General features: G+C 45.6%; 1 protein-coding gene across 1 annotated transcript in view; it reads right to left on the bottom strand.

Annotated features, from left to right (window-relative positions):
- Positions 1–3,662: 3,662 nt before the first annotated feature.
- The window catches only part of Cfap91 (cilia and flagella associated protein 91), a 48,009-nt gene continuing 34,694 nt past the window's right edge, over positions 3,663–16,977 (bottom strand). Inside the window, exons 12-17 of the mRNA XM_059277113.1 lie at positions 15,723–15,791; positions 14,211–14,357; positions 11,237–11,458; positions 8,516–8,664; positions 7,810–7,901; positions 3,663–4,275 (exon numbers count right to left, since the gene is read on the bottom strand). Of these exons, the coding sequence (XP_059133096.1) occupies positions 3,980–4,275; positions 7,810–7,901; positions 8,516–8,664; positions 11,237–11,458; positions 14,211–14,357; positions 15,723–15,791 (975 nt within the window). The 3' untranslated portion in view covers positions 3,663–3,979. The remainder of the gene's footprint in view (positions 4,276–7,809; positions 7,902–8,515; positions 8,665–11,236; positions 11,459–14,210; positions 14,358–15,722; positions 15,792–16,977) is intronic.

Below are 16,977 nucleotides of genomic sequence, written 5' to 3'. Positions count from 1 at the left end.
ACAGGGCAGGAAACTCAGTAGTCCAAAGCTGGCCACTGTGCCGAGTTATGGTGGGTGCTGAGACACCACCGACGACGGGGATGTGAAGCCTTGTGACTCCTGCTGCTGTCCTTGGCCCTGGGGGCTGCCAACATTAACCTGTCAGGCTCCAGGAGCCTGAGTTCATTGTTCCCAGTTCTCACAGTCTTCAGCAGTGGTGTTTTCTAGGTCAGGGACTCCAACCCTGTCACAGAGGGGGTTGGCTGCCCGTCTGATGCCTGATAGCACATACAGAAGGAAGACTTCTGTTTCCATGATTCCTCTGCAACGCAAATGCGGGCCAGGTAGAAGGGCGTCTGGGCTCCACACTCAGCAACTGTTTCCGTGCTTTATTTAACCAAGGGAGGAGGAGAGGGAAGAACAAGGTCCCCTCCAGGCTCCATATTCCATCACGTCGTCGCTGACCTCAGACCTCAACCCCTAAACCTTCTGTACAGAGACAGGGGCCATTGGACTCCCAGAAGAGAAAGACAGCAAAATCATACCTGTTTGGTGCCCACTGCTTTTGTTGGATTTCTCCCTTGGGGTCCACTTTGAAGAATCAGGAATGGTGGATCTACTCAGAGCTCAGCGCACCTGCAGTGGCTGCCTGGTCACACACAGAGGTCTCGGCTTAAGCCTGTAGTCTTTCCTATGGGCCAAGGTCGGGCTCCCAGGGAGAGGCTGACCCTCTTGCTTTAACAATGGGCAGCTTCTCCTTCTCGGCTTTCAGGCTATGGCGTCCCCGGGCATAGGAACTACACTTTTTCTTGCCCACATTTCACCCCAGGTCCAATGTAGTGAGAGGCCCCAGTTGGCACTCCTAAGTCCCAAGTCCAGCACCTGAACTAGCAATGGCCAGATTACCGTATTTACTCTTGTTGTATACCCTCACTTTTTTCATAGTTGTCTTCACTGTAAAACGTATAAGGGGAAGGGTGTTTTCAGTGTCTGCTCTAATTCTGGGCCAATGTCTGCCTCTTTGAGGGTGTTTGCCACTGGAAATAAAGTGTCTTTGAGTCTACAGTTCCTAACACTTTTTTTTTTCTCTAAGTCACTTTCCTAGACAACAGCATTTTACACGGAAGTGAGAAAAGTACTGAACTATGTCACCGCCGTGTTGATGTGGGAAGGAGGGAGAAACCGGACCACAAAGAAGACAGGTGTGATTTTGTAGTTCCAACCTCGGGGCAGAAAGCTGTCTAGGAGAAGGCAACTGGGCCACTGGGAAGTTTCTGAGAGCTTTTTCTTCCCTCAGATCCTTCTAGAAGGCTGAATAGGAGCAGGGTACTGGCCCAGCTGGAAAGTTTTGAGTGATGTTTTCTCCCCCCACCCCCAAATCTTCCAGAGCTGGGAAGCTGTTGTTAATCAATTCCATTGCCTGCAAAGTTGCCTTGGCCTTCAACAGGGACCTAGAATAAATGAAATAGGGATTGGAGTCCCCCCAGAAGGAGCCTGTCTAGTGAGCGCTGGGGTAGCAGGGCAGTATCATGGGGTTATAGGGACCTGGGGACCACAGCCCAAGTGGCTGGAAAGGCTGAAAGGGGACACTTATTTCCAAGATCAGAGGTAGGTCTTTGGGTACTGTCTGGCACTTTCGTAGCTGAGGAGAATGGGCAGGATTCCAGCTGAGGCTGGGCAACAGGCCAGAAGTCCTGGAGCCATAGGTAAATTATTACAGCTTTTATCATCTCTCAAAGCTCTTCTGGCACACAAAGGTCTGGATTTACATCTCATATTAAAAAAAAAATGGCAAGTTATTTACGGCAGACACAGGGAATCCAGAACGAGTTTGGAACCTACCCAAGGGAAGAAATGCTCTTCTTCAGTCTGAAGGGTTGTCTGGTCTCTCTTCCTCTGGATATGCTGTGTCAGGCTCTAGAGGGCATACGGAGGCTTCAGGGCAGCCAAGCCTCGGTGTTCAGACAGGTAGGGCTTGATTTGGAAGCCAGTTAAAACACCCTGTACAGGTGGTTCCTGAGACCCCCAGCCTGGGCCCTGGTGGGAGCCCAAGTCACTCTCAGGCATGGCTGGGAAGGAGGAGAAACTGAGCCCTGACTCCTATCACCTTCTGCTACAACAAGAACCATTAGCTCCTGAGGCGTGCACCAGAGGCAAGCCTAGGCAGTCAGGGTCCTTGGTAAAAAAATTATAAAAACATAAACAAAAGTATAAATAAAAAAAAAACCCAGAGAGCCAACCAAATGCATGACATACCGGTGGTGTAAATCCAGATAAAGCTGAAGGAAGACTGGATTTTATCAGCCTGCCCAGTGGTCTTTCTCCAAATCTCTTAACATCCTTCTTGGGTGTGTGTGGTCTAAGCTGAACTCCGGAGCACAGAGGACCCCAGGGGATAGACTCAGAGGGACCTTCTCCTTTGGAGGACACATGTCCTTACTTTTCTTTCTGTTGCTATAATAAACACAATGACCAGAAGACACACAGGGGAGAACAGGAAAGGGTTAACTTACTCTTCCAGCAAACGGAGGTCAGAACTCGAGGCAGATGCTTGAAGCAGAATCCACGTACAGCTTGGTTTCTATTCGAATCACACACACATTTTTGCCTACCCACCCCCTTTTTAAAGTTATCTTAAAGTGGGTGGAGTAGAACACAAGTTATCTAATAGTGTGTTAGACTGGTTTGTAAATATTTAAATCTTTATATTTATATATATTTAAATAATTTGTAAAAAAATAAATATTTTCAATTCTTACTCTTGACTCTCACAAAAATCAGGGGCAGGCCTGTGTATGAAGAATAGTATTCTCTCATTGTTGTGTGTTAGTCTACAAAACTGGTTCCAGTGTGGTATTTTCATAAGTACTTGGAGCGTCCTTGGACCATGGTCGCTTCTCTAGGAGGAAGCCTTTCTCTGCACCCTGCCTTCTCGTCCTTGAAGAACGTGTTCTATGCAAAGTTTGTTTGGACAAAGGTGACATGCAGACCCCGGAGGTCATGAGCACTGTTTCCGATCTCTTGCTGTTTCTCTTTGGCTTACTGCCAACATCTTTTACAATGTTGTCTTATCTTTCTTATTGACAAATATTGTATATACCAACCATGGGTCATGCAGGACTCTCCTCTCCGTGGGCTGCCTCTTCAGCTCTGTTCTCCTAGGAACCTGGTAGGTAATGTGCTGTATGTCAACTGTGTTACCAAGCAACTAACTACTTAAGGGAAAAATGGCCCCAACTGGTAAAACACAGCTGTACTGGGATGACTTGCAAACATACACTAGTGCCCACCAGGGAACCACAGCTGTGAACCTTTCTCAAAATTCTAACTTTTCTAAGTGGGGAGATCTGTTTGGGGGCCTCTGGAAGCTAAGCCAACAAAATCATCAGAAGAGATTCTAGCCTCTGGGATGTGAGGCTTGTATACCAGGCAGGTCCTGTGCTTACCCAGTGTGTTCCTGTCTTATATCCCACTGAGTAGACCCATGTCAAATATGGACCATCTTAGTTTTATGCATATGTACACTTATTTGAGCCGGACACCACCTCCCAGAGTGCACGGCAGATGTTTGGGTTGAACTTAACAGGTTCTGCATCATGCTGTGTCTGTGCTTACAGGGAGCACAATGCACTATGGGGCCCCTTGTTCATCTCTGTGAGAACAAGCTTTGCAAATAATGCTCACACATTCCATGATGCTTTATTTGTGATAGAGTACACTTATACGATAAAAGGACGCCCCCCCCAAAAAAACCCTACAGTCTTACTTTTTAGATCACAAGAATCCAATTGCTATAGAACCAACTCTAACTTTCTAATAAACTCAACAATAGGCAACATAACCTAGATGAGATGAGTCAGTTTTGATAAAAGTGCTTCATGTTTTTTTGTTTTGAACAACAGACCGTCCATTCATGTCATACTTGGTTGAGTAGCGCCTAAAGCTGAATGGAGCTGCCTCTCCTCCTGGGCTTCCTTCCCAATGGAAGAGTCAGGTTCACCTAGACGTCTTCCTCACTTGGAGTCTGTTCTGCATTGGGCATGCCACTTGGACTCTGCTGTGTACTGGGCATGTCACTTGGACTCTGCTGTGAACTTGGTATATCACTTGGACTCTGTTGTGAACTTGTTATATCACTTGGACTCTGTTCTGTAGTTGAGACTGAGTCCTCATACCGCTTTTGCTGAAGGGTCTCCATCTGCTGGTAGATGGTGGCATTTCTATGGATCATAGCTTCCGTGTTGCTGTGAATGATGTCATGAGCTGCCAGAATGTGCTTCCTTTGGGCATTCCTCACTGGACCAAAGTGACAGGAAAAGGTTTTACTTTTCTGCTTGAAACCATTTCTCAGTGTTTTTAAGATAGGAGTGAAAAAAAAAACCTGTTAACTTTCAAAACACACATTTTCTGCTTTGGGTTAACTGTACTCAATAAAAATGATCCATTAAGTGTTTTAGAAGGACATTTTCTAAAAGTAAACCAGACTTGTTATCTTTTGAATTTGAAATGTTCTTCCACTGAAAGCTTCGTCATCAGCTGTGGCACTTTTGAGAAATAATTGGGTTATCAAGATTCTAATTTTGCCAATGAGTTAATCCAAATGCCAAACCTGACCTTATAGAAGTTCATTGACTGTATAGACTTTGGCTCTGGTTAATTTTGGTGTGTGATGTTTTTAATCATAAAAGGTTTTTTTAAAAAATAATAAAGTTTATGTAGCAAAGAATCTATTGAGTCACATTTGCATGGACCATTAGGAGGTGGGGCTTAGTAGAGGAAGTAGGTCATTGGGGGCATGCCTTTGATGGGTACATCTTGGCTCTGGACCATTCCTTTCTCATTCTCATGGTGGGGCCAGGGCATGAACATCTTTCCTCAGCTACACTTTTGTGTCTTTCTTCTGTCTCTCCAAGGCCCAGAAACAACAGATCTACTGACAGTGAGTGGGAACATCTGAGACTATGAGCTTAGAAGGCAGTCCTAGGTGTGAATCCTATGGACATGTATTCCTCAGCTTTAATACAGGCAACAGCCAATGCTGAAGCCCTTGGGATGTTGATAATGATGGAGATGTTAGCAATCTGCACTTGTCCTTAATTTGTGCTAGAGAGTTTTAAACAGTTGACATGTGATCACTCACTTAATTCAACCACAACCTTAAAAGAGAATATTATTAGCAGTCTCATTTTTAGAAGGGTGTAGACACAAGGAAATTAATTAGATAATCTATCCCACACCACACAGCTAGCTAGTTAAGGACAGTAAGAAGTACCATAGGCTAGACATGGTGGCACATGCCTGTAATCCTAGCACTAAAGAGGCTAAGGCAACAAGATTGCTAATTCAGGGCCAGCCTGGGCTATATAATGTATGAGACCCTTTCCCCAAAAGGAAAATTAAAAAGTACTAGGTATTCTTTGCTATTTGGGTATCAGTTACTTTGCACAGTACATGGTTGAAAAAACAGGGGTTGGGGGCTACATCGGTCATGAGTCAACCTGCAAATTATTTGTTTCCAATTACTGATTTTCTTGGCTGAAAAATGAGAATGCGCCTATAACTGTTATAAGAGATTAAGATACTGTGCAGTTTCTAACACTTAATGAGCTACCCTGACCTTGGCATGCACAGTACGATAACTGGGCTGGGAGAGGGTTCAGCTGGTAAGAGTGCTTGCTGCTCTTCCAGAGGATCAAAGTTTGGTGCCTACATCAGGCGGCCACAGCCACCTATATCCTCCAGGAGATCTGATACATTCTTCTTGCTTCTGTACACACAGACAGACAGACAGACAGACAGACACACACACACACACACACACACACACACACACACACACACACAGAAAGAGAGAGATAATCATAAATCTTAAATCATAAATCTTTAAAAGAATAAGATAACTCCAAATGGCCTATGAATATATCTTAGTCTTGGGTAGAGAGTGTGTGTAAGACATATGGTTCTCTTAGTTGAAAAGAGAAACAAAGCCAGGTGTGGTGGCGCATGCCTTTAATCCCAGCACTCAGGAGTCAGAGGCAGGTGGATCTCTGTGAGTTTAAGGCTAGCATGGTCTATATAGAGAGTTCCAGGACAGCCAGAGCTACATAGTGAAACCCTGTCTCAAAAATAAATAAATAAATAAATAAATAAATAAGAAATAAAAATTCCAAGTGTTCATTCTTTGCCTATATGTAGAGGGAAATGAACATAAAATATAAATAAATAAATATTATGTAAAAAGGCTGAGGACTCACCCAACCTGCCCACTGACTATTCCCTCCGAGTTCCCCTACATTCAATAACCCTCCCCAAACCTTTCCCCTTAGGTCCAGAAGGAGAGTTGAGAAAGTTTTTTTTTAATCATTTCATCTTTAAAATTTTTATATGTATGTGTTATAGGTGTGTGCTCATGAATGCAGGTTCCCTCAAAGTCCAGAATTGTCAGATCCCCCAGAGCTGGAGTTACAGGGGGTTGTAAGCCACCCAACATGGGTGCTGGGACCCATGGTTCCCAAGGTTTTCTGCTCCTGCTGCTGGGAGGGAATTACAAACTAATAAATGTTAAGCCCTTTTTTTTTCTTCCATCTCTTTCAATTCCCTTAGGGAAGGTGGCTCTGAAGAAGGCTTAATATTTACCATTAATTCTCAAGGATCTTGAACACATAGCAGCCCTTTTATACTATAATATATATTACTTGGTCTGAATATTTAACTCTGTCGCTATGGACACTGTAATGCATGGTGGGAGCAAAGTCATCTTTTGTGTGGCCATTAGGTGGTTTTGTGAAAACATGAAATACACACACTCAGCTGTCCAACACTTACTCTGATGGGAATCTAAGGATCGTAGCCAAGATGTGTATAAATACACTGATTGCAATAAAATAAGAAAGATACAAAAGACACTGTAAACAGACTAAGACCGAGTGCTAGAGAGTACCTGTTTTAAAAGTATGCTACCATGTGTAAGCAAAAATATCAACATTCTCTGACCTAATGCATTAGAATCTCACTAGCCCTTTGTCCATAATCAAGCAAATATTACGCTTTTCTGCTTCAATCTCTCCAGAGGTTTCTACAAACTAAAGGCTTGTGTGTCGTTATTTTATGGTCTCGTCCTGATGACACCCCTCTCTGGGATCAGATCTGGCCCCAACAGTTTGAGGGTTCTGGAAGAATCTTTTTCTTCTTCTTTTTAAAATTTTTATTTTTATTATTTTAATTATGTATATGTGGGAGGGGGATGTCCATATGAATGCAAGTCCCCACAGAGGTCAGAGGTGTCAGATCCCCCTGCCCCTGGGGTTACAGGAAGTTGTAAGCCACCTGATATGGGTGCTGGGAATCAAACCCAGGTCCTCAGGAAGAGCAGTATGTGCCCTTAACCACTAACAAACCCATCTCTCTAGCCCCGATTCCTTTTCCTTTTAAGATGTATTCTTTCCTTTTCTATTGACTAAAAGCACCATTATTTTAAAACGTGCCGTTTTCGACAAAGGACAAATTGAAACTGTTATACTGAGATGTCACCCTAGCAGAAGCACTATCAGTGACCCAGGAAACAGCAAAGTGTCCTCAGACCCTTGGGGCACCCCTGCTTTTCAGCACCCATCGTTTCTGCTCTCTGTCTGCAGAAGGCTGCAACTGAGGGTCATGGAATACAGCTCCCCGGGAACCTGAGAACTTCCGGTCAAAGACAGTGAAGATTGGCGTTCTGCCAATCTGACTGGCGCGGATCCTGCCCCCTGCTGGAGGTGATTAGGTTCTGCAGCCAAGAACCCACTGCTTCTTCAGAAACCCCACACCTTTGTCTAGAATCCCACCCCTTACCTTTCTCTTTGACGAAGTCCTTTTGTACCTCTGGGATGAGAAAACTGTACACCAACTCGGCAACAATCTCCTCTGACTGAAGATACGTTCGACTAGAAAACAACAACAAATCAAGCAAACGAGCAGATGAATAAAACACAAACCCCTGGTTTCTCTGCTCAGGCTGCTGATAGGTACCGAGACCTGTGTGGCCTCCTAAACGCAACTCCTAAATGCCACCTTTCCCTTGATTGGATGATCTGAAAGAGCACATTCCTGACAAGCTCGTTTGGCTTCATAAAGAAATTAGAATTTGACCCTATCCAGCCTGCTATGAAGCATATGTTATTCAGCAAATGCTTGGAAGTCTAAAATACTTTGGGATTAAGTCCAAATAATGTCAAATATATATATATATATATATATATTTGTCCAAATAATGTCAAATATATATATATATATATACTTTGCTTTTATGTTCTGGGTATTGTAATGATGTATAGGATGGGAATAAGCCAGAATAGAGGGAAACAGAGAATTCAATACCCAGTGCTCCTCCCACAGAGAGGTATGGGCATGCAGCATTCCAGTGAGTTATGCTGGCAAAGCAATGGGCACTAAAGCATGGCTTCTCTATTGCTAGTGGGGCCTTAAGTGTCTGAAAGATTACACCTGGACAGCAAGAGTTATGTCGTCATCCGTTTCACAGTCTTGTCACGCTGCATACCGGTTTTCCATTTCATAAGCAATGTCATTGATCTCCTCAGCGATCCTCTCAATTTCTGCTCTGGCCTGTTCTTCCGCAGTTTTCTCTTCCGTGTTCAGTATGATGTCTTCCAGATAGGAGGTTACAGTACTTTGGTGAACCTTGATCAGCTGCCGAAATTAAACATATATTTAATTAATAATATATCTATTTAATATAGTGCTTAAGAATGTCCATTGTAAACAAGACAAAAAACACACTGTGGTGGTATTTTATTTGTGCTGAAATGTGATATGTTATTTGTAGGCTAATAAATAAAGTTTGCCTGGAGATCAGAGGTCATATAGCGAGCCATAAACAGAAGTCAGGCGATGGTAGTACACGCCCTTAATCCAATCACATGGCAGGCAGAGTCTCTGTGTAGTCAAGGACACAGCCAAGTGTGGTAACACACGCCTTTAATCCCAGTACCAACCATAGAGACCTGGAGGTCTGTATAGACAGGCAGTGACAAGGAAGTCATGTGGCTGGGCTTAGAGCCAATGAGAAGGCAGAACAGGAAGGCAGTAAAAGCACAGTTTAGTCAGGAAGAAGCTCTCTCTGGGGAAGCGAGGATGAGGTGGTAAGCTAAGGCTAGTCGTGGCTCTTCGCTGTTTCTCTGATCTCTTCGGCTATTACCCCTGTATTTGGCTCTGCGTTCCTTATTGAATAAGACTGTTTAGAAATTCGTCTACACCACACACACACACCATTGCTTGATGATCTCATGGTTCATCCATTTCTTTCATGAAGTCACTAGTCTGTTTCTCATTCCTCTACCTGTGCTTTCTGGGCAGCCCAATCCAGTTAGGCCATCTCACAACTGTGGATCTTACTGGGATGTTGGTAAAAAGCACCACAAAACAGTGATGATCAATAACTTGGTTTGGATCCTGGTTGTCCTTATCAGCCATGTGACTTGGCCAAGCCACCCAACTGCAGCAGAGGCTAGGGGGTATTTCCCAATACCCTTTCTGTCTTTTATCTTAAATAACAGAATCTCTGGATTTCAGCTAGGCAAACAGGTACTCAAGGACTACATTTCCTAGTTCCTGTAGGTTCTAGTCATGGCCACAACAACCAAGGTCCGACCAAGAGAATAAGTGCTGAGCTGATAGGCCCAACTTTTCGAAAAGATTCTTACAAAGGAAAGACTTTGCTTCCCCTTTTCTCTCTTTTTATGTTTTATTTCATGGACACGAAACCTGTGGTGACAATTGTCACATTAAGTTGCCACAGGGGCCATATTAGAGGCTGCAGGGCAGAAGGTGGAAGGGTCCCAGGTCACTGAAGGATTTACTGAATTGTCATAATGGCCCTTAATTTCTTCTTGAAGATTTCTTGAAATCATGAGATCGAATCAGAGCACATAAATATACAGTATAATGAATTAGGACGAAACTAGTATCCATACAGTTGCTGCTGGTACCTAAGTAGGCCACTGGGTCCCTCCTGACCACAGCCTCTTTCTGCTTTCACGACGGTCCTAGTCAGCGCTTACTCAGCTTTAGAATTTTGCTCTCTAACTATGGAATCTCAGGCAAAACCAATTAGCTTTGGTTGTTTCATCCACATGCACACGCACATGCCCATGTATACACACCCAGGAAGTATCAAGAGCATCAACAATGACACGTTAAGCTTTGTATGTATGTATTTTGCATGTATGTATATGTCTCAACAAATTGTCAGTCTCGTGGAAGCAAAAACATTTTTATGTCTGAATTTTTCTTTGCATCTGAGATAATACCCAGGACTCAGCAACTATTCAGGACCTGTTTCTTAGAGGGCCCAGGAGCCCAACCTAAGTATGTGATAGTTACTCTTTATGTGCCTTGAACCTCAAAGTCAACCTTAAGCCCCATGCCTTCCTGGTGTTAGCATCTTAATGGCAGTTCAGTACATTATCAACCAAGACATGCATGTGGAATGTCTAGTATGTCAGGGCCCATGTTGATGGTGCAGAAAGCACAATGTGAACACACGGCATGCTTGCTCTCATGAAGCTGAGCGTTTATTCAGGAAGCAAGCTATAAAGACATCGAACATTAGATAGCTGGGTTATAAAGCAGAGATGAGGGGGGGTTCAATACCGGCCATGTACGCATGAGGACATATGTGCTTGCACAAAGCAATCCTTAAGGCAGGTCGAAAAACGTTAACCCTTTTGTGTCCTTCCCAGATGTGACGGAAAATTCTGCCTTTTCCACTCGGCAGTCCCAAACTAAGCTTCAGCTGAATTCCTGATTGTACTTCTGACCTCTGACCCATCATTCTCTCTGCTTCCTACCTCCCAAAGGAGTAGCAACAGCTTCCAGTTGCATAAGCCATGGACTCGTCATTATTCTTGATTTCTCCCTGTGTCTCCCTCTGGCCATAATTCCTTAAAGAGGACTTTATTCTTGGCCTCACTTGCCCCCTTCATGGACTTTCTGTAATTGTGCACATGTTCTATGTCATTTAAATTGCTGGAGAGCAGGGCTGTGCCTGTGACTTCCCTCCAGAGTACCCACAATATATGGAGTGGAAACAGCATATTTGCTAAATAAAATGAAGACAAAACACAAATCCTATTTTATGTCATGAGCTGTCCGTGTGATTTCGGGAGACATCACAGTATGAGATGTCTTTGGTTAAACCTGGCTCCCCCTGGGCCCTGGAGTCTAGGGAGTTTACCGACACCGGGGCTGCCGCCCCACTTGCCTCCATAAATATCTGGTCCTCCTGCTGCAGACGCCTTTGCTCAACCTGGCGCCGACCGCTCTCCTCCGCCTCCCGCATGCGCCGTTGGCGCTCAGCCAGCATGGCGAAGGCGTGGATCCTCCGCTCCTCCTGCAATCGCACCAGCTCTTTGGACAGAAAGTCAAGCATGTCTGCCAGCACTCTTCCTTCCAAGTCACCCAAATGGTTTTCAATGACCGACACCTTAAAAACAATACAGGCCGTGAGGATGAGCTCCGCTCAGAACGGTGACTATCAAGTGCCGGGTGACTCAGAATGACCGAGCAAGACCACCTCTTGTTAGGACAGCCTTCACCGGGAATGAATGCCATGCCCCAGCGGCCCCACCCCTGGGCACTTATTGGAAAATGTAATTTTACAGACTTAGATCTGAGAAAGCAGATTGCCCAGTCAGTCCCCATGGCTCGCAGCTCTCAAGTCATGAAGAGGATTTACTGACTCATTCTCTCAGTGACACACTCAATGTAATTTTTTTTTTTCAATTTTATGCAGAAAGTCAGACATGAAGGAAAACAAGAAGATAACAGTGTATTCAATTTAATAAAATAGAAACTCCTAGAAATTCACCCATGAGCACTTTTAATTTTTAAATGTCTGGTCTTCTATAAGCTCGAAGAGTTTTAAAATGTTGAATAGCATGAAAGTGGAAAACCTTGGTACTTTGTAGACTTTTAATAGCTTCAGAGCTATTAGCAATCATCTTTGAAACAGCACAGGATAGAGCTTAAATGTCCGTGTATCACTGAGGTACAATAAGGGGCCCGTGGAGTGCTCGGCCAGGAGTAAGCCGCACTGATGTAGGGATATCCATGTCCTGGCTTTCACACAAGAAATGTGTTTAAGATGTGTTTCCCTGCCCTCTCCTGAGCATAAGGGAACATCTCCCTTCTTCCCACCGAGTGCATCTTTAACACTAACCACTCTGCTCTGTGCCCACTCTGGTTTGTGTCTAAAGGGAAGGAATAGTCTCGGGTTGGGGTGGGGGGCAATGAGGTCACTGGCTGAGGCTGTCTGTCAAGGGCAGTTGTTAGTCAGCTCCCTCATCCCCATCCTCACCCACACATACTTTCAAAGCCCTGAAGTTCAACGCTTTTTTTTTTTTTTTTTGGCTTTTCGAGACAGGGTTTCTCTGTGTTGTTTTGGTGCCTGTCCTGGAACTCACTCTGTAGACCAGGTTGGCCTCGAACTCACAGAGATCCGCCTGGCTCTGCCTCCCGAGTGCTGGGATTAAAGGCGTGCGCCACCACCGCCCGCCTTGTTTTTTGTTTTTAAACAGGAGAACTGAAAAGGGTAAAGCTAGGGCATGTCACTCACTGCTCCTTCATGTATCAGCAAGTGGATGCTCAGCCCAGAGAAGACGGGTTCTCTCCCTGTCGTCGTGGACCTAAGCGCTCTCACTTCCAGGGTAAGGGGCAGGTGTTAACCTAAGCTCCACAGCTGCCTTTTCATGCCCAGCTTCAGTCCTTTGCCAGGAAACATAGCCAGGCATGCTCAGGTAAGGAAATGCAATTTGAAAGTAAAAGTGCTTAGAAGGGCATCACTGCTGCAGCCGTATCATTAATTCATCACAAAGTGGAGTTGTGTTTCCTGAACAGTTTCTCACAGAAATGGAACATGTGGAACACACCCTCCCCGAGACCCCTGAACTGGGTACCTTGATAGGACAAAGTTAAGTAGTCTTCGGAGGAGTGGCACTTTCTCAAGAGACCTTTCCACCTAGCTTAGCTGACGTGAATGTCTGCTTCACAGTTGGCTTAGCTCCACGTGCCTCAAAGGGCCAAGGAGAGCATTTTTCCCACCGCACCTCAGGATCTACTTTTTCACTGGATTTCCACGCCCTGTCCAAACATCGCCAAGACTCCAGGACCACCAGACTGAGACACTCCACATCCTCCTCATCTTTCCTCAGATCTCCTTTTAGGTGGACTTGCACCTGCTCCCCAAAGCCCACCGAGCACCAACGGCATTGCTGTCATATAAACAAGTAAAGCTGGCTGGGCGGCAGCGGTGGTGGTGCACGCCTTAAATCCCAGCCCTCGGGAGGCAGAGGTAGGCGATCTCTGTGAGTTCGAGGCCAGCCTGGTCTACAGAGCAAGTTCCAGGACAGGCTCCAAAGCTACACAGAGAAACCATATCTGGAAAAACAAAACAAAACAAAATTAAAAAAACAAAACAAACAAAAAGTAAAGCTGTTGTCATTCCCAAGTTGGTTATTATTTGTTCTTAATTCCCATACAGCATGAGAGTCGTGTGTGTTTACTAAAAGCAGGTCAAACAATGTTGCCGTAGGTACTACTGCTTTAAACTGTACAAACTGATGCATTTTTAGGTTTGGTTTATGGACACCTGGGAACAGGAGTAAATGACTACAGTGGAGTTGGAAACACTTGAGAGCAAGCACAGAGGGATGCATGCTGTCGTTTATGTCAGATGGCAGAGCAGGAGAGCCTGGCAAAGTCTCCAAACATCACGAGACAGTGGCATATTTAACGGGTAGCTCAACCCAGCAAGAGCAATTCACCCGTGGCTCCAAAATTCTGCAGTAAATGTTAATGCTTTATAAGAAATCTCACGTTGTACTTTTCTTCATGTTACTGTTGTTGTTATTATTATTATTCATTTACTCAGCCCACTAACCCAGGTGTAAGGGAGTTCAGCAGCACTACTCAATGTTTAAGAACAATCGAAAGGGTAAATCTTAGAGTTGGGAAAAGCGACTTTGTTTGGTTTGGTTTTGAGGTTTCTTTCTAGTTTTTAAGACCGGAGTGTCCTTTCGATTCAGCGAGGGCACACCTCACTCGTTGTGGACTGCTGCAGAATGCTGTGGGCCGGGGCTGTGGAGGAATTTTAGAATCTTCTCACGGAACGTTATTACAGCGCTGCTGAGGACAGGAACCACTGAGGGGAAGGCACAGCAAGTCACAGAGGACAGAACCTTGTTCTCATGCAGGTTCCTCTGCCGCTGCAGGGCCAGGGTCACTTGCTTCTCGGCTTTCTTCACTAGCTTCTCATCCTCCTGCAGGGCGTGGCTGGTGCGCAACTCCAGGATCAACTCCAACCGCTTCTCCTTGCCCTCGAACATCTGCGCCAAAGCAAAAGAGACAAAAGGAAAAAAAAAGATTTGCCTGTTACCTTGTGCCAAGACTGCCAGGGCCAGGCAGTGAGCTGGGAGGCACGTGTGAGCAGCAAGTTCTGTGTCCACTGTTCACCAACGAGAACCACTCCCCCATGTGCCCTCTGTGGATGGGTGCAGGAGCGCGTGCATGGTGTGTGTGTGTGTGTGTGTGTGTGTGTGTGTGTGTGTGCGTGCGTGCGCGTGCACGTTGATCCACCTCCCACAGACAAGGTAGCAACTACAGCAAAACTAGAGTCTGCCGCTCAATTCCTATGTCTCCTTAAAAAACAAACTAACAGACAAACAAACAGGGCTGGGTGGTGGTGACGCTGGCCTTTAATCCCAGCACTTGGGAGGCAGAGGCAGGTGGATCTCTGTGAGTTCGAGGCCAGCCTGGTCTACAGAGCAAGATCCAGGACAGGCACCAAAGCTAAACAGAGAAACCCTGTCTCCAAAAATCAAAATAAAAAACAAAACTCCCCCCCCAAAAAACAAAAACAAAAACAAAAAAACAAAACCCAACAACCTGCGATGGTACTATTCTAGGCCGGTTTGCTTTTCTGATGAACTAGTCCCTTGGCTCGTAGCACACAATCTGCCCTCTGAAGGGAACTGCAAGACTGTCTGGATTAAGGCGAGGAGAGGGAAGCCCAGTGCTCATCACAGGCGTTCACCTTGCCCTGCACAGTGGAGTCTCTCAAGAACTGAAGCCCTCAGGAGGGAAAACCGAGAAAAAGGGCTTTCAAGTGAGGTGTGCCTGCTGCGGTGGCCGAGATCATCCGGCCAAAGCTTAAAGTCAGGACCAGCACGGGGCCCGTTGGTTGTTAAGGGAACATCCCTCAGACTCAAATTACTTCCCTCTAAAATGAGAGTTCTGGTAGGAAAAAAGAGAGGATACCCACAGGATATAGCGTGGGCATATAGCTCAAAACTGTAACGACTTTGTGTTTGTAGCACAGATATTGCCCACTCTGTGCAAACACAAATTGTTTTAAGACATTATAGAAAATTAGGGAATCCTTCTTGGTTTGCAATGCTCTAACAGTCAAAATTCAGATAAGCAAATCTGGGGAGTCAGCAATTCCGCAGAAGGAAAAAAGAGTTCGCACAGCCTGAGTTCCAACCGTGGCACAGGACGGCAGGTGATTCCCCTCGTCTTGACTGTGTGTGGCCCAGAGGGACAAGGACGGCACTAGAAGGGAGAGGGAGTTAATTCCAGAGTACCGGGGAACAGGAGAGCGAGGTGTGGGAGGGGATTCGCCTGGGCAGCCAGACAGACGCAGTCTCCACTGTTCGCTGGAGAAAGGCTGGCCGGGGGTCTGACCTACGCACCATGTTCTGCACAACTCTGCCCCGGAGTAACTTCTGCAAGTGGATCACGGCCATTTCTATGTCTCCTTCCTGAAGAGACAGAGGGAGAATTGGGGTGAGGACAGCAGCAGCTCGAGCGGCAAACACTTTGGGGGACCTAGTTCAAGCCTGAGACTTCGGTCGATGCCAAAAGAACGGAAAGAGGGCTAAGGTGTGGGTCTGCTGTTGTCCAACACACAGGGTCGTAGATATTACCTACTGTATCGTCAAAAGTCATCATTTTAATTATGAATAATACATCATCACGAGAGCCTAAAAGAAAGAAATGACGGGACTGCCAAGATAGCCACTCCCAACAACATCATTCTGAAGCCACAAGTGCCGCTAATGATGTCCTTTAACACCGGGATTTTCATGGTCACTTATGAGGGATGAAGGAAGTAGCTAGAGCAGGGTGCTTTTCATGTGAGTTAGCTGAACTGGCAAAATCAGACTACAGTGGGCAAGAGTCATCCGCTACAGAAATCAATTTATACCCTAGTTCCAGTGCTAGGAGAGGGGAGGGCTCCAGTCCACGGCCCTGTGCCCGTGCACATACCAGACTCGGTGGGTTTAAAACAGAGCACACGTGAACTGGGAGGACATCATGTTGGAGAATAACGGAGGAAGTAGAGCAGAGAGAACCGGAAGTCCTGATCAAACTACATTATATACATGAGCAGAATGGTGTGTCCAAAGCAGCGAAAATAAACCTGGAAATCTAATCAAGGCCGCTCCGTGTACAGGCAAGTACCAGGGCAATGGTGGAGGGTTATGAGTAACGAGAGGTGTGCACAGAGTCTGGAGAGGGAGCCTTTCGTGGCTCAGCTGTGTGGAGTAGTCCAGTCCGTCTGTTTTCGGGGTCCCCACCAAGGAAAGCGATAGGCTCTGGAGATTTCTCACCCACTTGTCGACATCCTTCTCTGAGGAGGCACAGCAGCCATCTGAATGATCCTGTTGCCTTGGGCTGCAGTGCTGAGATTACAGGGGTGTGCCGCCAAGCCAGGCTATCTCCTTCTCTGTCTCCCCCCCACCCCTCATCCCCTCCCCCCTCCTCCTCGTTTTTTTGTAATATACATGGGGATTACCTTTTCATAGCTACTTTTTTTTTTTTTTTTTTTTTTTTTTTTTTTTTTTTTTTTTTTTGGTTTTTCGAGACAGGGTTTCTCTGTGTAGCTTTGCGCCTCTCCTGGAACTCACTTGGTAGCCCAGGCTGGCCTCGAACTCACAGAGATTC

The sequence above is a fragment of the Peromyscus eremicus genome, chromosome 12 (genome assembly GCF_949786415.1).
Source record: "Peromyscus eremicus chromosome 12, PerEre_H2_v1, whole genome shotgun sequence".
NCBI classification, from domain to species: Eukaryota; Metazoa; Chordata; class Mammalia; order Rodentia; family Cricetidae; genus Peromyscus; species Peromyscus eremicus.
Note: the sequence above shows the minus strand (reverse complement) of the source record. Positions and strands in the feature narration are given on the sequence as shown.